This window comes from Aedes albopictus, chromosome 2 (assembly GCF_035046485.1).
Source record: "Aedes albopictus strain Foshan chromosome 2, AalbF5, whole genome shotgun sequence".
In the NCBI taxonomy this organism is placed as follows: Eukaryota; Metazoa; Arthropoda; class Insecta; order Diptera; family Culicidae; genus Aedes; species Aedes albopictus.
This window is the reverse complement of record NC_085137.1, coordinates 291,012,276-291,038,967: the sequence shown is the minus strand read 5'-3', so window position 1 is coordinate 291,038,967 and position 26,692 is coordinate 291,012,276. Positions and strand designations below refer to the sequence as shown.

Genomic DNA, 26,692 nt, shown 5'->3' with positions numbered 1-26,692 from the left:
AGGGATTTGGTAAAATAGTCCAGTTAGGTAATAGGTGTCTGCTTCATTACAGGAGAAAGGCCATTCTACTGTGACATTTGCAATAAAGGGTTCAACGTGAAGTCTAATCTACTGCGACATATGCGAACTTTGCACAACCATCAGGGCAGCCAGTCTCCTGCATCAGGTGATAGTCATGGATCAGACTAGGGTTAGAGTCGCATTGCTAAAATAATGCCGGAGGATTGCATTTTACTTCTCAATTACAATTAAATCTGTCTTCTCTCCAACTGGTTCAAACCAGTCACCAATACATGCTAAAACGCTTTATGTATTTACATCTACCTAAACGTAAGCGAACTGTGTCGTTCATCTCGAAAAGTTATAATTTTCATGATTGTAAAAAAAAAAACAACCAGAAAGTTCCCACAGAATTTGTATAAAGAGTAAAACAAGAAATTATCCGTTCCACCATTTGGAGTGACAAGAGAAAGGACATTTATCGTTCTTTTCTTTCATAATAATGTTAGTGAGGCTGATTTTCTTATCAGAGTAAGGTAAATATAACTTTTTTATTTATCATTCACTGCGTCTCTAAGAGTTAGTTAAGTATCCGAAATCCAGTAACGTCAAAATGGTAAAAAGTGATGTACAGGTTGTTACAATTTAGCCGGAATCAGTCGAGATTTACGTTAGATTGTCTAGTGTGTATATTCTAATGAACTGTTTCTTCCGAATATCGGGGTGGATCCCATTGTTTTGGTTTGTTAATCTACACGTAGCTTTTTGGCGTTATTTCTGTAAAATCAAGGTAAACTCTGTTTAGGTTTAAATTACTGAAACATAAAATTGTAATAATAACAGCGGGATTAGTTTATTTGTTAGTGATACATATGGTGTATACAAAAGAAGCATGACTCTATGTACAATCAAAGTTGAAAAACAGTGAAAAGGTCTTAATATAGGGTGCGGGCACCGGTTTTGGCCAGTCTAAGGGAAATCATTTTTATAAAAATAACCAATAATCCTATGAAAACAACCAATGCGTCAAAAGAAAGGTTTCAATCTATATTTTGAAGGAAAAATGCAGAAATCATGCCAATACTTGATTGTTGTATTGAAAGTGGCACTGGCCAAAATAGAAGCTCTGCCGCAGTTTTGGCCATATTCTTAAGTTTGGTTTCTATTTTGGCCAATCACGTGTATTTCTTATGGGAGTGGCCAAATTAGAAGCACCCTGGCCAAAATAGATATATGGGAGCAGATTTTTTAAGGAAATATATTTTTTTCTTCCAGTTTTTAATCAAAATGTGTGGTTTTCACAGCTGTAATCATCATGTTGTATTAGGATCTACTAGTAAAAAATAAATTTACGCCTATTTAGATCGCAACAGGCTCAATACCGCACTATGGCCAAAACTCCGGACTGGCCAAAACTGAAGCTTCTACCCTAGCATAATCGAATTGTGACAATACGCAAACCAAACGATAAAGTTTACATCTGTCCTTTCCAAGGGACTCAACGAGGTGCTGGAGGTTCGAAAAACCACTATCGTTTACCCACCCGGATGAAATCTTCGCCCAACTCAAGGGCAGTGTGGTGTTCAGCGTCATCGACCTCTCCGACGCGTATATCTAGTTGGAAGTCAACGAAGAATCGAAGGATTCTAAAGTTTTAAAACTATCAATACGCACCTGAAGCATTTCAACGACCGGTCTACGGCATAATCACCCACATTCTTGGTGTTCGAACACACAAGGCGTCTCTGGACATGCTACTGTACCTAACATCTGGTGGAATACGAATTCCATATCTAACTTGACAAATGCCAAATTTCCAAAATGAACTATCAACTAGGCTACTTGTGCGGCACATCGGAGACTGCAATCGTTCGGATCCGGAGAAACTCCAATCCATCGCTTTCATTCTGGCACCAACAACGTTTCCGACCTGCGATCATTCCTGGGAACCGTTAACTTCTACAGTCGATTTGTTTGTAATCCTTTCGACAAGGTTTTCAAGAAGAATGCAAAGTGGCAGTTGATTTCGGATTGTAAACGGGTTTTCGATCGATTTCAGCAAATTTTGTAGTTCGATATGTCAATAACTCCAACACTCTTCCTCATCACTCACCCAGATTCAACGCGTCCCGAGCTCTACTTGTCCACCGTACTCCTCTTGGATCCCAAGCTATTGCCGAGCTCTTTCGTTACCGAGCTGCTACCGCTCCTATGCTCATCCTGCATCAAACTTCTTCCGTACCTTCTAACCAATGGATCTCAGCACAAGCCCCTCAAGGGTATCTTGAAATCCTCAACGAATGCTGGTCCCCTCACCGCCTCTCGATATTGTAACGACTATTGACACTCAGTCGCATCGTGTATTGGTACCTCATCGGATATTGGCCTCCTAATCGTTTCTTCGATTGTACCGCATCTTGTTCACCTCGCTTCCCGAATTCCACCAGGTCGTCGCTCCACTCAAACCGTCCCGTATCCATGTGAATTACGGTGGACCTTTCGATGGTGGTGGTGAACTCTTACACCAAATGGCCTGAAGTGTACGCAACAAAAACTACCACGACTATTCTCTCGATCTTTCGCAACGTTTGGAGTTCTTGAAACCATAGTATACCATAGTACTGCTATTGGTACTTAGTTTACCAGTAACGAATTCAAGCCGTTGCTTATTCTCAATACAATTGGTTAGCAGAACGGTTCGTGGAAACGAATATATCGGGAGGAAAAAAACTGGCGGAAGCGCTGCAGACGTTTATGCAAGCGTACCGGTCAATCTCAACGGCCGCCCTAGTATCCAGCAGAGATGATGTTCGGATGACCAATCCGTACAGGTTCGACATTGTTACAATCGCCCAAGTATTCCGCACCAGCACCAGAAAAACTCGGAGGCAGTTTGCTCCCGGAGATTATGCTCAACTCCATCGGTAGGATTCCTGGCATTGGTCAGTTGCCACGGTCATCGAGCGTATCAGCAATGTGACGTACAAATGTTTCCTGAAGGATCGTCACAGGCTCACCCCTTCGTACACAATCCAACTCAAGCACCGTGTTGTTAACTCTGTTCCAGATCTTGTCCGACACAATCTCCAAGTACGCTGTCGATGTTCTTCGACAGTTCTGGTCTAGATGTAGCATCGCAAGCAATTCCGAGTCCGGCGCCAGCTAAACTGGATCTGTTTAATATGGAAATAGGAACAGACGAGTCAGAGTTGTCTTCGGAAGATAATGATGAACAACCACTTCAACTAAGCCGGGACCCATGGCGTAGTTGGTCACACGTTCGCTTCATATGCGGATGGTCATGGATTTGATTCCCAGCCTCGGTACTTGCAATTTTTCGTCAGTTGCTCTTCCTCCGAGAACGGCTGACACTGATCCTCTTCTGAGCGCTGTGGCTCAAACGGACCCGGATACCTGGACATCGGCGAACTGCTACTCATAATGGACCCCCGATCGGACTGAAAAAAAAAAAAACAACGACCATCCACCATCCTTGTACTCATCATTTTACCATGTATAGAGTAGAAAAGTGAAAGCAGCAGAAAGGCAACCAGTTCGATAAAGTAGAATAGATTACATTTAGGCGCTATACAAAAATGTAAGTGCAGTTGTCAATTGAAATCGCTCACGTAGTGCCCTAGTGGACAATAGAGCAGTAAATTAGGTTAAGTGATTATGAATTAAAAAAAAAAACACTTCAACCAAATACAGTACCAACTCCAGTTCCAGCAAGGAAGTGCCCTGGGCAAAGGCACAACCTTGTGATCAGCTTGATTGCTGTCAGGTCTCGGGGCTTAAATGTATTTTTACTCTACAGAGAAAGATGCACACTGGTGCCAACAAGAACCGATACTTTTCGTGATCAAACAAAGAAGCGCCGCGGTCCTTTTTTGTTGTTTTTGATATATTCGATTTCTATTTACAGGAAGAATGTTGATACACAATTTGTACTTCTATTTTTTGAAATTATTATTTACCAAGCGCCCAATATTGAAGACACAAGAACAAGAATCATAAGAAGAGCTGTTCAGGCTAGTTCACTGAAAATCAAGCACCATATCGTCAAACTTGTCCATTTTGTGTGAAAATACGCAAAGGTAAATGACGTTGGCCATTCAATTAACAACACATTCTTTCACAGCTCAATACGCAAAATCAATCTCCCACCTTTCCTCATCCTTAAGGCCACGCAAAACTTAAAAGCCGCATGGCTAAAGAGGTTGCAATGCCTACTCCCAAATCCCACGGTGTATTATGGGTTCTTGGACTTGCATTGGAGACTTGGCCCCATGACCCCCTTGTGCATCAATAAAATAAAATAAAATAAAATAAAAACTCCAGTTCCAGCAAGGAAGTGGTGGTAAACCCGATAGACCTTTTCCAAATTTTACGCCTGAAATTATACCAGGAAGTATAAAAGTTTATTAAATGTGGGCAGAAGCTCGCAAACGACTTTCTCAAGGTGCAAAGCTGTGGATTATCGATTCGTTTGGTCAAATACCTACCTTGATACCTGTTTTGGCTACCAAGTAACTTTTCTCCAGCGCCGAGTGGATAGTAGAGCATCATCTTCGACAATCTTGGGTGATGTTCCTTCAGTTTCCCTGATTGTTCGGGATTTCCAGGTCTTCGCGTACAGCAAGCGTCCGCGGTCACCCAAGAAGTCGCAGAGTTATACCTGTGCCCCTATTGAATATTGTTTTCGCTATTCTTTCATTCCACTTTCGTGTAATCAACACTAACGCCCGCAGTTTTTTTTCTTACACACTCTCTTTGATAAACACAAGAAAGAGCGTGAAAAAAGAGGGGGCAATGCCCTCTCTTCCATCCTTCTCTTTCACGTGTTTGTTCCATACTGTGTTACCTAATTGATGGACGTTTTCTAAGAAGCGTGTTAAATAATAGATATCATTGTGATTCAGAGATGCAAATGATTTAACAAATAAATTGTATGATATTTACACATGTTTCAGTGAACGAAATACAGGCGAAGCTAACAAACCTTCCATCAGCAGCATCTTTTGCATCATATTTATTAAATTATGTTCATCAATTACCTATATTACCACGTATGTTAGACTTTAATGAAGTATTAAAAAATAAGTGCTTGTTCCTACAAATAAAACAGCACAAACTATGATTTCACATTATGCTTTATTCGGAGAAATGTAGCATGCTTCATTGTTAGTACGCGTTTTGAACATGGTACAACCATTTAATACAGTTCCAAAGACTAGGTTGTGTTAGAAGAGAACACGTATATGATACTCGCAAAGAACGATAGTGAACGAGTTTTGTTGCAACTGCATGTTTTCACTCGTGTGTGTTGTGTATGCTTACGATAGGATGTCATAGTTGTTCTCGCCGGATTTCCTGCTCTGCAAAAACTTGGTATGATTCTCCGTTGACAGGAATGACTTCTGGACCGCATCGTCTTTCTCCATCAAATCACGCCATTGCAACTAAAAGATGGAATGGCAGTTAGTAGGAACTTCGCTTGCAATCTGACAATACTCACCAATTTACCAAATCTCTGCTTATCGAGTTCGTACTTATCTCCGAGAGCGAATTTCAGCAAATCCACGCGTTCGCACCACGGCCAGATCATGTAATCCAGCATTCCTGGCTTGTCGCCACCGTAGTACGATGTGCCACGATTCTTAAGTTCTGTCTCGAAAATATCCAATCCGATTCCGAACTCGGTAATGGCACCCGGGGGAATGCCATCGCTCGAGAACAGGATTCGGTAGTAAGGCGAAATGACTGCTCCATTGAAGCGTTCAATCAGTATCCGGTCTTGAGCCTTTTTGAATGGATCACTGGGGTACAGCTTCCTTTGCTTATCCGGAAACGCTTCCTCGATGTAGTCGGCCACAACGAGCGACTCGTACAGGGTGATGTTTTCCTTTCCGGGAACTTCTAGGGCTGGTACCTTTCCCAGTGGATTCTTATCGAAATACCATTCCGGTTTCTCGCTGAGATTGATGTAGATAGTATGGTAGGCGATATTTTTCGCATCTAGAATTAGGTGTACCCGCTGGGCGTACGGGCAAAAGCGCATAGAGTAAAGGCGGAGTTTTCCGTCATTTCCCAGTACCGGTGGGGTTGATCCTTAAATGAAATAAAATAAATCGATTTTTAAGTGTCCAACATGCTGCATCAGTGGTCCGGAGTTTTAACTCGCGTTCTGTATAATATAATCTTCAGATACTTCCACTAGCACATAACTAGCCATTACAAATAGTTCAAACATTGAAGTTTAATAAATGCTTTCAAGAACTTCAACTATGGTATTACTGAGAAGATCTGCCTATAAATCCTTACATTTTCTACAGGTAATATCATTATAATGATTTCGATAATCTGACTGATTGCAAAGAATATATTCAGCGATTTAAAATATCATAAAAATACGATAAATTTTATTGTTACAACACAATTTTTCGAAAATTATTCATTATTAAACGTATTGTAATATGCACAGCACACTTTGTGATGTCATTGTTCTTACAATATTTTTTTCTGTTGATTTCCAATACACTGAAAAATCTAATAAATAGTAACTATCATTTCACAAATCGCAGTGATTTTTCAATTAATTATTTTCAATGAAAAAACGCTTCATTCTATGCTTTTAAAGTCAATGCTACTAGATTATATTACGGAAAGCCATTAAACAACTTTTTTGCGACAATATTTGCCCAAAAAGTGTGTCATTTCGAAATGGTTCAAATTAAGATTACAATTTGACTAGTTCAAAACTAGATTTCTTACCCTACATGAAATTAGGGTGGTCCACATTTTCAAAGAAATTGCAAACCGAACTTTTTTATTTGCAAGAATAACTATATACATTCTTCGAGACAGTTGTAGATCTATCAATTTTAAGCAAGTTTGCTAAAGACGGTGTTTGTGCAAAGAAGTATATGTGTGAGTGTATGTCTCTACCCCAAGATTTATATGTAAGACAAATAAATCAGTTTACGTGTGTCCATTGCAATGGAAAGACGATACCGTGTTCCGCCTAATTAATTCCCTATCACGATGGGTCATTTATCCGCCCTTGCGCGAACAGACGGTTTTATGTAGCTTAAAAATTGATCGATGAAAACTATAAAAAAATGCTCTAAATTTGGTCAAAACAGTTTAAACGCTTTATCTTTTTTGTTCCAAATTTCTCGCCAAAGTAGTCTTAGAACCACTTTTGGTGCTTCCAAAAACGCGCATTTTCGTGCGCCGAGAATGTTGCTACGTCATTCCGTTGAAAAGATATTGATGATTTTCTAGACAAAATAGGCACTTTTCAAGTATTTTTTACTTGAGTTACAAAAATAACACCCCTCTAATTTGTTGATATGTTTTATAACACAACATTTCTTCTTTTGAATGCTGGCAAAAGATATTTTTTATGTTTGCCCCAACCAGGGCCGGATTTAAGGGGGGGGGCCAGGGGGGCCATGGCCCCGGGCCCCCACATTTTAGGGGCCCCCACAAAATCTAACTTCAAATGGGAACCGAAAAAAAGTAGTGCTAGAAACATCTTGATTTAATTTTTATCACAAGTACTTCTACTCTCAAGATGTGTGTGAAATATTGTGCTTCAAATAAGAAAGAAGCAAATATCTGCATTTTTATAAAATTTTAAACTTGCTCTGAAATTGTTAAGATTTTTATGGTTTGAATTGATCACTCTTGTGAATTGCACAAGGTAATTCACCGGAAATACATGAGATAATCTTCACCTGAATTCTGGATGAAATCTTGAACTTTATGGAATGGAGAGTCGAAAAGTTTCTGTTATTTTTAAACATTTCCTACATAGTTCTTTGAAGATTTGCTAGTATTTCTATCAGAATAAAGAAAAGTTTTTAGAATTGTAGAGATTGATTCCGCTTACCAAACTTATAAATTATTCAAATCGGATCCCAGAATTGTTGAAACAATTCTTTGAAAGAACAAGCAAGAATTTTAGGCAGATTTTTTTTTCAAAGATCTGCTCCGAATTTCTTAAATATGATAAAATTCATGATGATTTTTTCTTCCTGACTTGAAAGTGTAATTTAAGGTGAACTCTTAGGTTCCCCGTGAAAATTGCAGTAGATATTTGTGGAGAAATTCTTGAAAAATCCTGAAATATTTAAACAAACAATTTTTGATTGAATTGGCTAAAAATTCGTCCGTCAAAGATTAGTTGAAAAATTTACTTATAATTCAATTCAAAATAAAACAGAAATTCCATCAGGAACTAACTATGGATTTCCCATGCAATTTCTTCAGTAGCTTTTAGTAGAATTTCCGCTAAAAATACCACTACGGATTTTTTTTCCTCTTAAAGTTTTACAAAGAGTTTGTTGCGTACACTTTACGTGTTCCGCCGCACCTGACTGTAAACCTCATTGATCGCTGACCTGCCGTTCCAAATCTGGAGCAACATTTGAAAAGGGCCTAAGAGGTCTTGTGTCTTTTTTCTAAAACGCTCCGTAAGGCATAACAGCAGCCCGCCCACGCAAATGAACACCGTTATCCGAAAGATCGATGTTTGCTCTATCTGATAACGGTCTTAGTTTTTGTGAATAAGCTGAGGGGGGCTCAGGAGCGACGTGTGAAGTCATTGTTTACCAATGCTTGTATGCCCTTTTCAAATGTTGCTCCAGAAATACTTTGCTCCCGACGGAGTGGAGATGACGTGACAGCCGAGAAATCTGGAGCAACATTTGAAAAGGGCATACAAGCATTGGTAAATAATGACTTCACACGTCGCTCCTGAGCCCCCCTCAGCCTATTCACAAAAACTAAGACCGTAATTAGATAGAGCAAACATCGATCTTTCGGATAACGGTGTTCATTTGCGTGGGCGGGCTGCTGTTATGCCCTACGGAGCGTTTTAGAAAAAAGACACAAGACCTCTTGGGCCCTTTTCAAATGTTGCTCCAGAAATGTCAGCGATAGCAGCAAAGCGAAGTAAGAAGAAATCAAACGTCAGCAGATGACTAGCAGAAAAGTGAGACACAGTTAGGTACCCGCAAGGTTTAGCAGAACCTCAAATTAGTTAGTTTTTCCCTAAAAGTAGTGTTTTTCTACCAGTTATAACTAAATCTAATTATCAATCTAAATCTAAACGGTGAGTGGAAGTGTTTCATGCCTATATCTACCTTAAAACTAATTAAACTATGTTCACAGTCAGATCAGCAAGTGTGTTAAAGTAAAGATTTTGCGCCGGCTCTATTAAAACTATAATTACTTAAATCCTAGAGGTAACTATATCAAATCTACATGCAACTTAATATTAATTGTTGTTCTTAAACTAGCTGGTCGCGCAAAACATAATCCTAGAATCGATCGAACCCTGTAAAATTGAAGGAAACTTACAAACGTAAGTAGAGCTAAACAAAATCTAAAACATAATCTAAACTTACGAATGTACTTATTCCAGGACAATTTTATTCGCTGCACGAGACAGCGTGCCAATAAAGAATTAAAATTTCGGAAAGTTGTTTCCATCGTTGCATACGCAACAGAGTTCTTAACAGTTATTTTGCGCGTTCACCAGAAACTACTCTCGAAGTCACGATAGAAATGTTTATGCTTAAGTTCCACAAAAAAGAAACATGGTTATCGATTAGCAACTCTATAGATTTCATCAATGATTCCGCAAGAAATTCTATTTGGAGGTTTTGCTATAACGGCCCCAAAGATAGCGCTATAAATTGTATTTGAAATTTATCGAAAATGTCTCCTATAAAATCTATTTTGCAATTTCTTAAAGGATTTTCTCATGAATTTTGACTTGATCAATAGAATTTAATACTGTTAACACTCCGGATAAAGTGTTATTCACTTGATAAAATGTCTTTTACAATCGTCTTCAGACTAGATTTTCATATCTGGATCTCTCTTTTTTCTAGTTATACTGTTTAAGCTAGATTAATTTCTTCATTAACTACCGTTATTTTTGAATTTTTTTTTTCAAATTTTCTGGATTTTTCTACAATAAAAAAAATATCCTCTAAAAGGAGGGCCCCCACATCACTGTGGCCCCGGGCCCCCACATTTGTAAATTCGGCCCTGGCCCCAACCCGTCATATCACCTTTTCAAAAAACTGTGATTTTTTAATGAAAACGCCTGTAACTATTGAACCAAAAGAGATAAATACCATCTCAGTACACGGAACGCATGACGACTTTGATGAGAAATCGAAACTGAAAAGGTTAATGCCAGAAAACCGGTTTTTTCTTGTACCACCCTAAGCTTATAAAAACTGTCTTCAACAAACCTGCTTAAAATTGACAGATCTACAACTTTCCCGAAGAATGTACCTTGGAGGGCCCATATTCTGCGCACTTAAGACTTTTTCAATTTCAATCAGCTGTAATAAATTCCAAATCGAACCGATTTGGTTGAATTTTTGACCGCTCATAGTTATCAGCTTTGTAAATCCGGGAAAAATATAATTTTTATAGGGAATCGCGCCACTTGGGCGGTGGCTTCTATATTCGTCTGATTTCCACTATAACTCAGTCAAATTTGAACCAATTGACACAGCTTTTGGAATGTGCTGAGATAGGTATAGTATCTACCCGTGCACAACATTTCAAGTCAATTGGTTCAAAATTGACTGAGTTATAGTGGCAAACAGACGAATATAGAAGCCACCGCCCAAGTGGCGCGATACCCTACTAAACACTGCACAATGGTCCGAGGACCAACATTAAGTGGAAAAAATTAATAACTCAAAAACCATCCAAGATAGAGTCTTCATGTCTTCTAGACATTTGCTTGTGAGTCCAAGCCGCGTTATATGCAAAAGTGTCCTAAACGCCAAATCCTAAAATACTTCATATTTAAGCACCTAACTTTTTTATTTCAAAAGATATCGAAATAAAATGTTCTGCAAAGTTGAAGAAGGTAAAAACCCCGACAACTTTCTCGAAGAGCAGTTTTTTCTATCTCTTCAATCTGAGGAGATATAACTTATTGAAGAAATAAAAAGTCCGAAATCGGTTTTTTTTGTCATATGTCAAAAACTATCATATTTTTCAAGCCTACTATGTTCAGAGCAATTGTACATATTGCCAAAATACACATTTCGTCAGAAGACATCAAAGCTGTACGATGTTTCTATCAAAAGATATAAGTATTTTTGTACTTTTTTAAGCCATTTTTTCTAGCATAACATTTGAAAAAGACGCAAGTGAATCTTTAATTTTCTCCCACCACCGGATCTAGTATGACAAAAACTGCATTTTAACAAATTTTGGAGAGGGTGTTTTTTTGTTTTGCGTTTTAAATGTGATTTGACTATGACCGTATTTTAGGCATCAAATTCACGAAAAATGACATCCATAATGTCCGAGTTCAACATCTACTCGTGTTTCAAGATCACTTATCTTAAACATTCGAGTAGCGATGAACCCAATGTTGTCTTTTTTGTTTTGTTTTGTTCCTTTGTGTAAGTGAGCAAAAATATAAAACAAATTCCCTATAGTTTTTCGATTTCTTAATTCATCAGATATATGCATCTGGTGATCGTATGCAAATTTTAAATTGAATTGTGGACCGTCCAGTTTTATATGTTTGACATATATTATGAAAGGCCTTTGATCCTAGGATAGGATGCGACATGTAGTCAGTCAATTTGAGACCAATTTGCTGTCAAACAGAGACCAGTCGCTGATTGGTCGAAATTGATATCCGTTTGCTGCGATCATATCGCTTTGTTGTTGGCTTGGCCGTGTTGCTAGTTTGTAGGTTTAGCATTTGATACCAATATTTAAAATCATTGTATTTTTTATTCAAGCTTTATCGCCTCAAATATGTCAGCATTCAAAAGCAAATCGACCTAATGTGACTCCCATGGCTTGACACCGGTTAAAACCATTGCAATTAATGATCGCAGCAAACGGATATCAATTTCGACCAATCAGCGACTGGTCTCCGTTTGACAGCAAATTGGTCTCAAATTGACTGACTACGTGTCGCATCCTATCCTAGGATCAAAGGCCTTTCATAATATATGTCAAACATATAAAACTGGACGGTCCACAATTCAATTTAAAATTTGCATACGATCACCAGATGCATATATCTGATGAATTAAGAAATCGAAAAACTATAGGGAATTTGTTTTATATTTTTGCTCACTTACACAAAGGAACAAAACAAAACAAAAAAGACAACATTGGGTTCATCGCTACTCGAATGTTTAAGATAAGTGATCTTGAAACACGAGTAGATGTTGAACTCGGACATTATGGATGTCATTTTTCGTGAATTTGATGCCTAAAATACGGTCATAGTCAAATCACATTTAAAACGCAAAACAAAAAAACACCCTCTCCAAAATTTGTTAAAATGCAGTTTTTGTCATACTTGATCCGGTGGTGGGAGAAAATTAAAGATTCACTTGCGCCTTTTTCAAATGTTACGCTAGAAAAATTGGCTTAAAAAAGTACAAAAATACTTATATCTTTTGATAGAAACATCGTACAGCTTTGATGTCTTCTGACGAAATGTGTATTTTGGCAATATGTACAATTGCTCTGAACATAGTAGGCTTGAAAAAATGATAGTTTTTGACATATGACAAAAAAACCGATTTCGGACTTTTTATTTCTTCAATAAGTTATATCTCCTCAGATTGAAGAGATAGAAAAAACTGCTCTTCGAGAAAGTTGTCGGGGTTTTTACCTTCTTCAACTTTGCAGAACATTTTATTTCGATATCTTTTGAAATAAAAAAGTTAGGTGCTGAAATATGAAGTATTTTAAGATTTGGCGTTTAGGACACTTTTGCATATAACGTGGCTTGGACTCACGAGCAAATGTCTAGAAGACATGAAGACTCTATCTTGGATGGTTTTTGAGTTATTAATTTTTTCCACTTAATGTTGGTCCTCGGACCATTGTGCACTGGGGTTTTCAGTTAGCCTAGTAGTTAAGGCTATAGATCGCCAATCCGGAGACGGCGGGTTCGATTCCTGTTTTAGTCGGGAAAACTTTCTCGACTCCCTGGGCATAGTGTATCATTGTAATTGCCTCACAATATACAAATTCATGCAATGGCAGGCAAAGAAAGCCTTTCAATTAATAACTGTGGAAGTGCTCTAAGAACACTAAGTTGAAGCAAGGCAGGCCAAGTCCCAGTGGGACGTAAAGCCATAAAGAAGAAGAAGAAGAAGAAGAAGAAGAAGAAGAAGAAGAAGAAGAAGAAGACTAAACACTCAATTTATATGTAAAATCAAACATTTCTAAATTGTGGCCAATAATGTGGCCAATGTGGCCCATAAGAAGTCAACATGACTTCTAGTTAACTTATTCTAATAAAAAAAAGTTTGATAAGCTGTGAATGTATATAATTCATGTTAGGACTTTTTGCCAACTTTTGTATGGAGCCGCATCACTGTGTAGCGTGTCTGTATGACCGCACCGTTATTTTTACTAAAAAAAAAGGTCTTATGGCAAAAGTTACTCAACCCCGAGCGTATCAAGATTACCGCACTGTAGTCTACATCATTCCCGAATAATCACACCTTATTATATGCGTGGTCGCCACATAATTTCCACATAATAGATCTGACGGGAGGTAACATTTATCTTGTGCTGGTGTATCTACAATCACATGGTCCGCATAACTTTCACATAAAAACAAATCTTATCTAGATGACCGCATTGTAATCTACCACATGTCCTAAGTGTCGAAATGTGCATCGTCTACCACTACACACATCCCAAGCGATAGTGCGCACCTACGTGTGCACCCCTACCTTGCGCCTACCGCAAGTGGAGAGAGAAGACAAAGACTTCATTTTTCAGTCCAAAACTAGCGCTTCACGCAATCACATGTATTTTTCCCTTTCGCTCGATTAAACGATTGTTAAACGTAGTTCTCGCGTGTAAATCATTTCTGCTGCTTCCACTCCGAATCCCATACGCTGTTTCCCTGACTTTGCCGTCAGGTTATGGTGCCCAGCGGGATCGGTGTGAAGATTTTGTGACCGGGTTTTTCGGAACGGTCGTCGGTTCGTATTCCGCCGCGTGTGCGACGAGCAGAAAAAGTGCATATCGCGAAAGAACGTGTTCGGGCGCCATCTTGTGCAAGTGGTGATTCCTCTGCCGGAGCTGAAGAAGAAAGGAAGAAGAATTCCGAGCCAGCGTAGCTCGACGAACGGAGAAGCGAAGAGGGTGTTCCATTTTCCCTAGTGTTCCGAGTAAACACTGCTCGAAGAAGGGAACGAAGAAACAGTGTACCGTGCGAGCACAACGATCGCCACCGAGAGTGAACAAAAACAAAACAGTGTTATTGTTGCCAGTCGGCACGGGGATTATTCACCTGAGTGAGAAAAACAATAAAACAGGCATGAGTGATGCGAAATTTTTCGTTCCGCGGCTCAACGGGTCGAATTGGGCTACGTGGAAAGTGCGCGTGGAAAATTTGTTGTGCCGAGAAGATTTGTGGGACGTGGTCGAGGACGACATTCCTGACGCAGCGGATCGTACCGTCGCGTGGGAGAAATCCGACCGTAAAGCGAAAGCGACACTAGTGCTGCTACTCGAAGATAGCCAGCTTCCCCTGGTGAAAGCTTGTGTTCATGCTCGCGAAGTGTACGATGCTCTTAAAGCATATCACCAGAAGTCCTCCCGTTCAGTGCGCGTTTCGATATTGAAGAAATTGTGTTCGACTAACCTTCCGGAGCGCGGCGATTTAGAGCGTCATTTGCTCGAAATCGATGACCTCTTCGATCGATTGGACGCCGCCGGAACGACCCTCGATTCGGACACGAAAATTTGCTTGCTTCTTCGAAGCCTTCCGCCTTCTTTCGACGGACTCGTAACTGCTCTTGATAGCCGGTCGGAAGATGACATTTCTCTCGACGTAGTGAAATCGCGGTTGATGGACGATTATCAACGTCGGCTAGAGCGTGATACCGGTAGTGCGCGAAAAGTGGAAAAGGCGATGCGGTCTGCTGAAAGCCATCCGGAGAAAGAAAGCCGGGTGTGCCACTTCTGCAAGAAGGTTGGCCACCTCCGGCGGAATTGCAGGAAGCTTCAAGCTTCGAAGAAAGAAGAAAACACCGCGAAGAAAAGTGAAAGTGCGAAGGCAAAAGTGGTCCAGAGTGACAGCAAGGGCATTGCCTTCACCGCGAGTGACGAGAAGAGTCGATCATGGGTAATCGACAGTGGTGCAAGTGCACATATGACAAACGATAAATCGTTTTTCGCCTCGCTTCGGGAATTCGCTGGCGGGTGGATAACCCTCGCCGACGGGAAGAAAACCCAAATTCTCGGCGAAGGCAGTGGCGTGGTATACGGGATTGACGGTGACGAAGAGCCGATCAGAATCGATATTAGTGAAGTGAAGTACGTTCCGGGATTGTCGACCAGCTTGATATCCGTGGAAAAGCTGGCGCAGAAGAATTTGGAAGTGTGCTTCAACAGTGACGGCTGCCGAGTAGTTAACTCGAAAGGATCCGTCGTAGCGACAGGCGTCCGCTGCGGTGGACTATACCATCTTCGTCAGGCTGAGCGTTCGATGCAGGCAACGGTAGGTCAACACAAAGCCGACTGCCAGCATCAGTGGCACCGTCGTCTAGGTCACCGAGACTGGGCGGCCGCCGAGCGTCTTCTCAAGGAGAACCTAGCCACCGGAATCCAGGTGAGTGATTGTGGTCTAAGATTGATTTGCGAGTGTTGCATGGAGGGGAAAGCCGCAAGAGCACCCTTTCCGGCTGTTATCGAGAGGAAGTCGACCCAGGTCCTGGACATCATCCATACGGACTTGTGTGGGCCGATGAAGACGACGACGCCGAGCGGCAATCGGTACGTCATGCACCTGGTGGATGATTACAGCCGATTCACCGTGACAGTCTTGTTGAAGCACAAATGGGAAGCCACGCAGAACATCATCGACTACGTACGCTGGGCGGAGAACAATTTCGGACGCAAACCCCGCGTTATTCGATCGGACGGTGGGGGCGAGTTCGACAATAAGGAGCTTAGAAGTTTCTACAAGTCTGAGGGCATCCAGCCCCAGTTCACCACTCCTTATTCCCCCCAGTCCAACGGCGTAGCAGAGAGGAAGAATAGGTCGATCAACGAGATGGCGACCTGCATGCTTGTTGATTCGGGGCTCGAGAAGCGGTTTTGGGGCGAGGCCGTCCTAACCGCCACGTACCTCCAGAACCGTCTGCCATCGAGGTCGGTCGCGAAAACCCCCTATGAACTGTGGTGGGGTTGGAAACCGGACCTTGGACACTTGAAGGTGTTTGGGAGTGAAGCCTACGTCCATATCCCTGGAACCAGGAGGAGCAAGCTCGACTCGAAAGCGGTGAAGCTGAACTTTGTGGGCTACTCGATGGAACACAAGGGCTACCGGTTTGTAGATCGAGAGACGGATTCCATAACCATCAGCCGGGATGCGCGCTTCATCGAGCTCGGCAATGGAACGTCAGCCGTGGAATTGCCAGTTTCGGTTCCGGACACCAAGACCGAAGAAGGAAGGGATGAACCTAAGGAAGCGATCGGGCTGCGGAAGAAGCCTGACCTCCGTGAAGACGACGACGACTCTGTGAGCGATGAGGAGCACTATCATTCCGCTAGCCAAGATGAAGAAGAAGAAGAAGGCGCTGCTGGCGGTACTCGCCGGTCAAGCAGGAAGAACCTGGGAGCCGTACCGAAACGTTTCGACGACTACGTCGTGGGGATAGCGGCCTGTGCTTTTGAAGAGCCTGTCAGTTTCCGTGAGGCCATCGAACATCCGGAGTGGCGAAGTGCCATGGTGGACGAAATGGACTCCCACCGTCGCAATGGTACTTGGGACCTAGTAACGCTGCCGAAAGGACGCAAGTTGGTGGGATCCAAGTGAGTCTTTAAGCTTAAGCGCAACGAAGCTGATGAGGTCGTAAAGTTCAAGGCGAGAGTTGTGGCGCAAGGACATACGCAACAGTTCGGGATCGATTATGATCAGGTGTTCGCACCGGTTACTCGTCAGACAACGCTGCGGACATTCTTGACAGTAGCTGCGAATCGTGGACTTGTGGTCCGCCATCTTGACGTTAAGACGGCGTACCTTAATGGGACCTTAGAAGAAGAAATTTTTATGCGCCAGCCGCCCGGATTTGCTGTACCAGGACAGGAGGAGCTTGTATGTCGACTTAAGCGGAGCATCTATGGGTTGCGCCAATCGGCGCGATGCTGGAATAGGAGGCTGAACGATGTACTGATCAAGTTGGGATTCAAGGCGTCGGCAGCGGATCAGTGCCTGTATGTGAAGAAAGATGGCGAAGCTACGGTGTTGCTGCTAGTGTATGTCGACGACATGCTGCTGGCATCGTCCGATGAAGCGGAAATGGAGCGGGTCTACCAAGGACTTGCCCAAGAGTTCGAAATAACCAGTCTCGGCGAGATTCGGCACTTCCTTGGACTGGAGGTGCGTCGCTAGGACGGAGCGTACTTCGTTCGGTTGAAGCAGTACATTGAGAAGCTGTTGGACAAGCACGGAATGGATCAAGCCAAGACAGCAAAGTCTCCCATGGACCCGGGATATTTGAAGTCGCAGGAAACAAGCAAGTTGCTCGAGGATTCAACGGTATACAGAAGCTTGGTTGGCGGATTGCTTTATCTGTCAGTCATTGCCCGGCCGGACATAGCAGCTGCGACGGCGATTCTCGGCCGCAAGTTCGCCGCGCCGTCCGAAGCGGATTGGACCGCTGCTAAGCGCGTATTACGCTATCTCAAAGCGACGAAGGACAGTTACCTACAGTTGGGCGGAAATAGTAATCAACCGTTGATCGGGTATTCAGACTCCGATTGGGCTGGAGATCCCCAGAGCCGGCGATCAACATCCGGTTCGGTATTCTACTTTGGAGGAGGAGCGATATCCTGGACGAGTCGGCGACAGTCGTGCGTAACACTCTCGTCAATGGAGGCGGAGTATGTCGCACTCTCCGAGGCCTGCCAAGAGACCATCTGGCTGCGGCAGCTTCTGCGGGATTTCGGGGAGATTCAGAACCAGCCAACGACCATGAACGAGGACAACCAGGGGTGCCTGGCGTTCGTGAAAACAGAGAAGTCGAACCGTTGATCAAAACACATCGACACCAAAGAGAAATTCATTCACGAACTAGCCGAGAAGAAGGAGATCAAGTTGGTGTACTGTTCAACGGAAGTTATGATTGCAGACATCTTAACGAAGCCTCTGGGACCTCAGAAACACAAGCAGTTCTTCGAGATGCTCGGGATGGTGGACGACGTGTGAAGCGGACACCCGATGAGGAGGAGTGTCGAAATGTGCATCGTCTACCACTACACACATCCCAAGCGATAGTGCGCACCTACGTGTGCACCCCTACCTTGCGCCTACCGCAAGTGGAGAGAGAAGACAAAGACTTCATTTTTCAGTCCAAAACTAGCGCTTCACGCAATCACATGTATTTTTCCCTTTTGCTCGATTAAACGATTGTTAAACGTAGTTCTCGCGTGTAAATCATTTCTGCTGCTTCCACTCCGAATCCCATACGCTGTTTCCCTGACTTTGCCGTCACTAAGGACGTTGAAGTTCCGACGGTCGAACTAGTCCCTAGCGTGCCTGGAAAACCACGGCTTTGTGCATCCGGATGATAACAGCTTAAGTCTACTGCACCAGATGACAGCACCTTTTATCCTGCATGACTTTAGCTAAATTCAGATGGTATGTCCGGTCTGCATAGAGGAGTGTCACTGCTAATGGTTTTGAACACTAGATCGTAGAAAATCGCAACAGCTTCGTAGATGTTCGCTTTGCTCATTCCAATTATATAGATAGAATACAAAACAAAAGGCTCATAAAGCCTACAAACGCAATAGGAACGATTCAAACCTTGCGTTCTACTTGTCTATATGTGATCAGTTGAACTTAGAGATTAAAACAGCACATGAAAGCCATATCAACAAAATTGAAAGCAATATCAAGTCAGACCCTAAATCGTTTTTTGAATACATATAGACTGTTTCAGAAATTATAAATACACTTTGTTTAGTAAATTAAATGAACTGTTATTATGATTTTTACCTACTTCTTTTAGAGTATAGCATATTGTACTCCATATTTTTATATTTCCTTTCAATTGTCTTGATATTTTAAAGAACAATCGAGTTTTCTAATAAATAACTAAATTTTTCAAATTTGCATTTGCACAAAGGTGTTTTTTAATGATTTCAACATTATTTATCACTAAATACCAAAAATTATCTAAATTTTTATCACATTCGCTTTCTCAACAAGTTGCCTAAGGAATGCCTTGATCAAAATTTGGGAAAAATCGATAAAGGCATTTCCACAACATTTTTTCAGAGATCAAGTTTCTCATTTTTTAAGGTTTTCTTCGGAACATAAGAACTACCACACAGTTTCTTAGCTTTCCTGAACGCATTTAATTTAAACAAACTTATTTTTTCAGCTCATTCGATCCTTCAGATGGCAAAGCTTGTGATATCATAAAAACGAATGCAGTAAGCAGTAATTAAGACATTCGTTTGCTTAACGTTTGTTGCTACTGGTGTTGTTGAGAAATTTAAAACAAAAATTTTTGTTTTGAGAGGCCCGTAATGGTGGTTCTTGATCAAATATTCCAGGAAAAATTACTCTTACCAATCGAGAAATAACTTTTATTATCGATACAGCAATTTCTATTGTGTTTGGAAATTAAATATTTTATCTGTGAGATTTTTTTCTTTTCTACTATGCTTCATTTTTTGACCACTTTGTGCAACTTCAAATTTTGATCATCTTGTTTACAGAGCCCTATTTTTCAACTTTTACCAGAAACATCAACAAAATTGGTATTATTTGCTTCGTTAGCATGTTTACTATTAGAGCTAGAAGAAACTTTTTTGGATAATGTGCTCAAATTGAAATGGCAGGTTATCGTTAGTGTATTTATAATTTCTGAAACAGTCTATAAAAGACAAACAAAAATCCTACAACTTTCCGTCAAATATGCAATTAAATGAAAAGATAGGAAATAATTCAGATGATATAAGTAATTTATTGGCCGATTTCTTCAGAACATTTATACAACTTATGAAAATAATATTAGAGATTACGATTATTTCTCTTTCCTTCCAGAACCGACCAAAGACATTGCAGTAGATAATATATCTCCTATTGAGATTTTACAGCGCCTCGACGCCTTAGATCTCTCTAAGAGTGCTGGACCAGATGGTCTAGCACCAGTCGTTTTGAAGTCACTTTCGAAAGAGCTACTTAAACCACTTTTCTGACTATTTAACTCACCTCTTAAGTCCAACTATCTTCCGCAAATTTGAAAAGAATCTTTTTTAGTCCCAATTTTTAAATCAGGTAGAAAATATGATATTAAAAACTATTGCGGATTAGCCATTTTATCCTGTATCCCTAAATTATTTGAATCAATAATCAATGACAAGATATTCTCTCAAGTCAAATGTCGTTTATTCAACAAGGACGATCAACGACCACTTATCTATCGCAATTTGTAGCATTTTCAATTAACGCCACGCATAGAGAGCATTATGTTGAAACACTGTACACTGATTTCAGTAAGGTATTCGATAGAGTTGATATTGCTTTATTACTATTTAAATTAGGTAGGCTTGGTTTCAATCCTGGATTGTTAAAGTGGATACAATCGTACCTATCCGATAGAACCCAAAGAGTAAGATTTGAACATAGTATAGCCACAAAAATAGTTGAGGTTACTTCCGGGGTACCACAAATATCTCATCTTGGTCCTCTATTGTTCATTTTATTTGTCAATGATGTAGAACGTGTCTTGAGTCGCCCCAATGTTTTAATATATGCTGATGATATGAAACTGTTTCTTGAGATTTGTAACTCAGCAGATCTTGATGTATTTCAAAATGAAATAGATGTTTTCCATAGCTGGTGTCAGAAAAACTTGTTTGAAACTAATGTTAAAAATGCGTTTCTATTTCATTTACAAGAAAATATACGGTTGAGCCAACAGCTATTTACCTTAATAAAATACCAGTTGAACGATGTAAGCAGTTTAGAGATTTAGGTATAGTGTTTTACTCTAAATTGTGTTTTAATGATCATTAAAACAACATCATATACAAAGCAGGTAACAAGCTAGGATTCATAAAGAGATTCAGTTACCGTTTCAATGACCCTTACACAATCAAGACATTGTATACTAGCGTGGGTCATCGGAACCGTTTTCTCAGATCCAACCTTTTTTGGTTCCGTTTCGGGTCCTGAGTATCTGTGCAAAATTTGAGCACGATCGGTTGCGTCTACACTTTGCGCATTGCAATTGAAATTTGTATGGGATTTTGTATGGGAAAACATACTTTTTTGCATTTTTGTCATAAGTTGAAAAAGTTTGTCTGAAACTTTTTAACCGATACTGTAAAATGATAGCCTAGGATGTTCTGAAAAACTTTATTGAAGACCGCAAAGCGATCAACAATAACAATAACAATAGCAACCAAAATGCTGTTTCGGCAAGCAATGCCAATGCTATAACTTTTTTCATTAGCATCAGATCAATTCGCGGTCTTCGACAAAGTTTTTCAGGACACCCTAGGCTATGTTTTCTCTTTATCGGTTACATGGTTTTAGAAAAAAATCGAGCTTGTCACGAGAGAAATGCAAAAAAGTGTGTTTTCCCATGTAAAATCCCATACAAACTTCAAACGCGATGCACAAAACGTAGACACAACCGATCGTGCCCAAAATTTGCACACTTATTTGGGTCCGGAAATGGGACCAAAAATGCTTTGATCTGATGGGATACCGTGCCATGCCCTAATACCGTGACCTTAAGAATGCTCTTCACTTCAAAGAGCCCTGTAAAAATCAATTATTCGTGTTTCTTGATTTTTCAAACGCTATATTATTGGTTATTCTGTATATTATGTATAATAAATATAATTAATAATATTCCAAATGTTTAAACCATTGTTAAAAACAAAATGGTAAAACATAGCATTGTGCCTAATACCGTGTATGTGACCCGCGTACATTGGTGGTCCTTTGAATCATCACTATATCAATCATACTAAGTTCATACTTAAAAGAATCTGTGCGTTAAACGTTGCCTAGAGGTTTGTACAATAGATTCATAAAGTAAAAAAGTATCAATAATATTTTCAGCTTGCAGTTTTAGCCGAAACACGGTATTTGGAACACAAAAGGAACCATGCCCTAATACCGTGTATTGGTACTTCGCACTCACATTTTGTGAATATTTTTAATTGCTTGTTTTTGTAAATATGTGCCAAATTTATTACGCCTAACTTAAGAAGGTTTAATATGCTAATGATTGAATTAGTTACTTAGTTAAAAAAATAATACACTTAGTAAAATATTTGAGTTTTTTGTCAAATACACGGTATTAGGAGGCACACGGTATTAGGGCATGGCACGGTACCATTGATTTTTTCATTTTTCCCGCTCGTCAACTAAGAAAAATGGCATTAATGGGCCTATTAATAGAATGATGTCGTGCTATAATAGTTATTGTGAAGCAATTGATATAACAATGAATAGATCGAAACTTAAACAAGTTTTCTTTTCAAGATGCACAAAGCAATAAGACAGGTGAAAATAGAAATTAAGAATTTCATTGTTACATACGTTATTTATTATAAATTTTACTGTAAAATTTGGTATACGTATTGATTGACGACAAATAAATAAATTCATCAAACGTAGGGTATGTGTTCCATCAGTAATCTCACGCTCCCATTTTCATCCCATTCTAAAACAAGCGACTACGGCACCGATTGATTCCGTTCTTTTTGTTTTCATGGGTGCTCACTTCTAACAAACAATACAAACAGCGCTTCAATCCTTCGTTTTTCGTAGGATGAAAATAGGAGCCACATGCTTAACAAGGGAACCAATACCCTAGATCCTCACTAAGTGCTACATAGTCACATCGATTGAAATAAAAATCTTGGTTAGTGGGAATTGCGTTGTAATCCACGACGAATAAATACAACCTTTTGCTCATATTATGTTTCTATATTGAGTTCATATAAAAATTTGATAATGTGTATAAAGCGTAGACTTTGGCGAGACTCAACCTTCCTCCTAAAAAGTCTACGTAGTCTAAAGACGGTTCCATGGCGACAGAAATAGCTGTCTGAAGACACCGCATTGATATCTGCATCTTTTAGTTTTTTTTTTATTTTTCACGAATATTACATCTTTCTGGTGCACTGTACAGTGCACTAGAAGGGTTAAATGAACCTTCAATTTTACAGAAATAAATACAACAAACGTTTTCGTCAAGTTGTTCTTATTTTTGTGCATACTATAGTAGTTCGTAGTGCATATAGTGCATAGTATAGTATACTATAGTATTTCCGTGGCCATATACCTAATGTTGTTGTAGATAGTGAGGAAAGCCCAACAGAGATAATCGACATGTTGAATTTTTACAATACACATAGCGCATATCAACACTTTTTTTTGTTAATCGCATTCATTTCCATTTACATTTCCAGTAATCGCTATGAGCTAAGCGATAAAACATCACCGATTCACTGATGACATCATCAATGCTAAAATTATTCTCCATCTTCATTTTTTTTTTCATTTTTTTCTGCACGGTATCATTGCTTTCGGATTCACCTACTCGTCTCGACCAAATCACGCGAAACATGCAAACATTCCACGAAAAATCAATAACTTCTAGAAAGCGAATCCACCGTAAGACATGCATTATGTATGGACTTACCCTTGGCCAGATGTTTTCCGTTGCTCATGTTAGAAGAGGTTCACTGATTCGTAGACTGCAATTATGGACTCATTGTCAATTTATTGGAAAGCTAAAACATGACACAGTGCTCTTACCTGATTCACATGCAATCGCCACCGGAGCACTCTATCTGCACTTTGGGGTACAGTCAGCCTTTGACTCAGTCAGTAGCGTTTGACCGTTGTGATGCTATGTAAGGTGTAAACACGACTGATCTCTGTATGTTTGTGATTGAATTTCAAACCGGTTGCGATGTAGGTATGCTACAGTAGACGACTGACGGCTGGGTTATGAGTTCGGTCTAGCGGCATTGTCAAATCAGCCGGCATTTTGCTTATCTCAAATGACGTCACATATATATTTTAATGAAACATGTGACCACATGTAGCTATTACATATTTTAATAGCAAATTAGTCATCAATGGTTGAATGAACTAAATTAGAATGCATCGTAATATGTGGAAGCCACGCTGATATTTCTCATTCAGCGGTTGAGGATTAATCTCTGTCTGTCTCTTTAAAGTTGTATCGTGCCGCTGTAATATAAGAGGTATGTGTGTCAGGGTGGACCTAGCTCTGAAATATTAAAAAAATACCTGTTGTGTATTATTGGATACATTATGCTATACACAACTAATAATAATTTACTTACGTAAACATATTTAAGGAATGAGAATTTGTTCGAAATTGATTAATTCTTATTGAAATGCTTATCAATGGCATTATAGAACTTTCGACTGGGGTCGATGATAGATTCGACTACGACGTGCACCTCGATTTCGCTGATGACTTCAACCGACAGCCGTGATCGATTGAAGATACGATTGCCCAGCCCCGAAAGGAACAGAGATAGCTGAATAACAGTTTCTTAAGCTAAAGTTTGCTGTTTGTTCAACTCTCATACAGCTAAAATGTTTGTTGGGGAAGCAGGTAGGATTGTCTGAAAGAAAACTTTGAGGAATCCCTGAAGGAATATTTCTAACATAGCTTGAAACAAAAAATCTTTGGAGAAAAAGATTAAATCCTTACTGGAATTTCTTAAAAGATTCTTGAACAAATTATGAAATTACGAATTATGAAATTATGAATTACGAAATATGAAAGAGGACTTGGAAAAATCGCCTAAGGAATCTTTGAACGATTTCCTATAGCAATTATTGAAGGAACTTCTGAAGAAATCCCTGCAGGTATAACTAAAGAAATGCTTGAACAAATTCCTACACACCAGAATTTTTGAAATGCACTCAGCACGCCAAAAATCATCAAAAGAAATTGCTGAATTTCAGCAACATTTTTGCTGAATTTCAGCAAAACCAAAATATTTTGCAGTGTAAGAAATCTTTGAAAGGCTTTTAAGAAAAATCATTGAAAAAAGGAGGCATTGCAAAAAGAACGTTTGTAGAAATTTCTAAAATAGAGGATTCCTCTGGGAAATTGCTCCATTGTAGGAATTTCTCTCCATTAATCCACAAAACAATTTTTTTCAATCGATTTCATTTTTTATTCAAAATCTTCACTTTTCTTCACTATCAACCAGCTGTGGGGTAGCTCCAAAGGAATCGTTTTTGGAAATCTTTAAGAAACTTTTTATGGAATTCTTGGGAATATCACTGGATAAATTCCTTCAGAAATGCTAGAATTCCCGAGGCAAACGCTGGAGCAAATTTTGAAGGAATTTTTGGATGAATTAGTAAAGAAGTCCTTGTAGTAACTCCTAGATGTATCGTAAAATATATCCAAGAAAAAGTTCTTGCATTTCCCACTTGGAATCGTTGAAAATATTTCTTTGAAGCTTCGTGATGAAAATCCTGACGAATTCTTAGTATTATCACTAAAGAAATCTTTGAGGGTATCAATAGAAATATATCTGATGGAAGCCATGGAAGAATACCTAAAGGATTCATTAAAAGAATTCCAGTAGAATTTCTTTGAGGAATTTCTGTGATAATTCTTGAAAGAATGTTTACATTTTTTATTTGAATTTCTGAACCATTAAATGAAGGAATACTTGAATTCTCAAAAGCCTTATTGGAGGAATTTCTAAACCATTTCTTAGAAAAATACTTAAAGGATCCTCTGGTGGAATTCCTATAAAATTTCTTGGAGGAATTTGTGTAAGAATCTTTGAAAAAAAATCAGTACACAGAAAAAAAATCTGAATTTTAATTAAAGCTTTAATTGCAAATTAGCATAACGAAGGATAGTCTAATCATATTTCACACGTAAATTTCCAATAAAAATCATGCACACGGAATTGGATATGAAATTGAAGTAAAATTAAGCGTTCATAATCAATTTTAATTATGAAAGCCTTGTATTTTGAACTTGCATATGGAAGTTCTACTGGATCTCTCACGTTTTTACACGATGTTCATGTAAAACTAAGTTCCGATGCTTGCGTGGTCGCCGCTCCAGCAGATAGCCAGTCAGCCATGTTGCTTGTTTGCGTTTTGTTCCGTCTTTAATGTTATTAAGTTTTTAGTTACACAGCGCTGCAAATAAAATTGATTCTACCCAATAAGTCAATATCTGGGACAATCAACACATCGTTTATTCAAATCAACAAGGAAATAAGAGTGAAACAGAACATTTTGTGCAAATTAAATCGAGACGAACGAGGGAAGCGGTCTGCCTCCTCAACCAAGCTGATCATTTTCGGATGCATCACGGCTTTTGTATTTAAAATGGCTAGTATCCAAAAGACGACGATCGGCATCCTTTCGCTCAGAGATGGTGCAGAAAAAAGTAGCTGGCGAGCATTGGTTGCATTCAGCTGAGTGGCTAAAAGCTATTGTAATTAAAGGCTTGCGGACACCAACCAACAGAAGGTGCAAAAGTTAACCAATAAAAGTGAACAAGTTTGGCAAAGTGATATGTAAAGGAAATGTGTTAATTTTGTCATTTTGTGTGCAACAAATAAAATAAAGTTTACACTGATAATTCATGCT

At 39.7% G+C, this 26,692-nt stretch overlaps 2 protein-coding genes across 6 annotated transcripts in view; one reads left to right on the top strand and one right to left on the bottom strand.

Annotated features, from left to right (window-relative positions):
- Nucleotides 1-565, top strand: part of LOC109410291 (zinc finger and BTB domain-containing protein 14) — a 35,857-nt gene extending 35,292 nt beyond the window's left edge. For all 5 annotated transcript variants that reach the window (XM_062852066.1, XM_029878416.2, XM_029878415.2 and 2 more), the window contains one exon: nt 53-565. In XM_062852066.1, the coding sequence (XP_062708050.1) occupies nt 53-189 (137 nt within the window). In that variant the 3' untranslated portion in view covers nt 190-565. The remainder of the gene's footprint in view (nt 1-52) is intronic.
- Nucleotides 519-24,148, bottom strand: LOC109410292 (pyrimidodiazepine synthase). The gene is made up of 5 exons (XM_029878418.2): nt 23,840-24,148; nt 23,724-23,778; nt 5,519-6,111; nt 5,341-5,462; nt 519-777 (listed from the first exon to the last, which is right to left on the bottom strand). The coding sequence occupies exons 2-5, from the start codon at nt 23,749-23,751 to the stop codon at nt 747-749; spliced, it is 774 nt and encodes a 257-aa protein (XP_029734278.1). The 5' UTR covers nt 23,752-23,778; nt 23,840-24,148; the 3' UTR covers nt 519-746.
- Between the last annotated feature and the right edge of the window lie 2,544 nt (nt 24,149-26,692).

What these genes read in the sequence shown, in the direction of transcription:
- LOC109410292 (XM_029878418.2), bottom strand. Translation starts at nt 23,751, where the DNA reads ATGAGCAACGGAAAACATCTGGCCAAGG. An exon ending in CGGAAAACATCTGGCCAAGG is followed by an intron (nt 6,112 to 23,723) that starts GTAAGTCCATAC and finishes ATTTCATTTAAG; the next exon opens with GATCAACCCCACCGGTACTG. An exon ending in AACAACTATGACATCCTATC is followed by an intron (nt 778 to 5,340) that starts GTAAGCATACAC and finishes TTGATTTTACAG; the next exon opens with AAATAACGCCAAAAAGCTAC.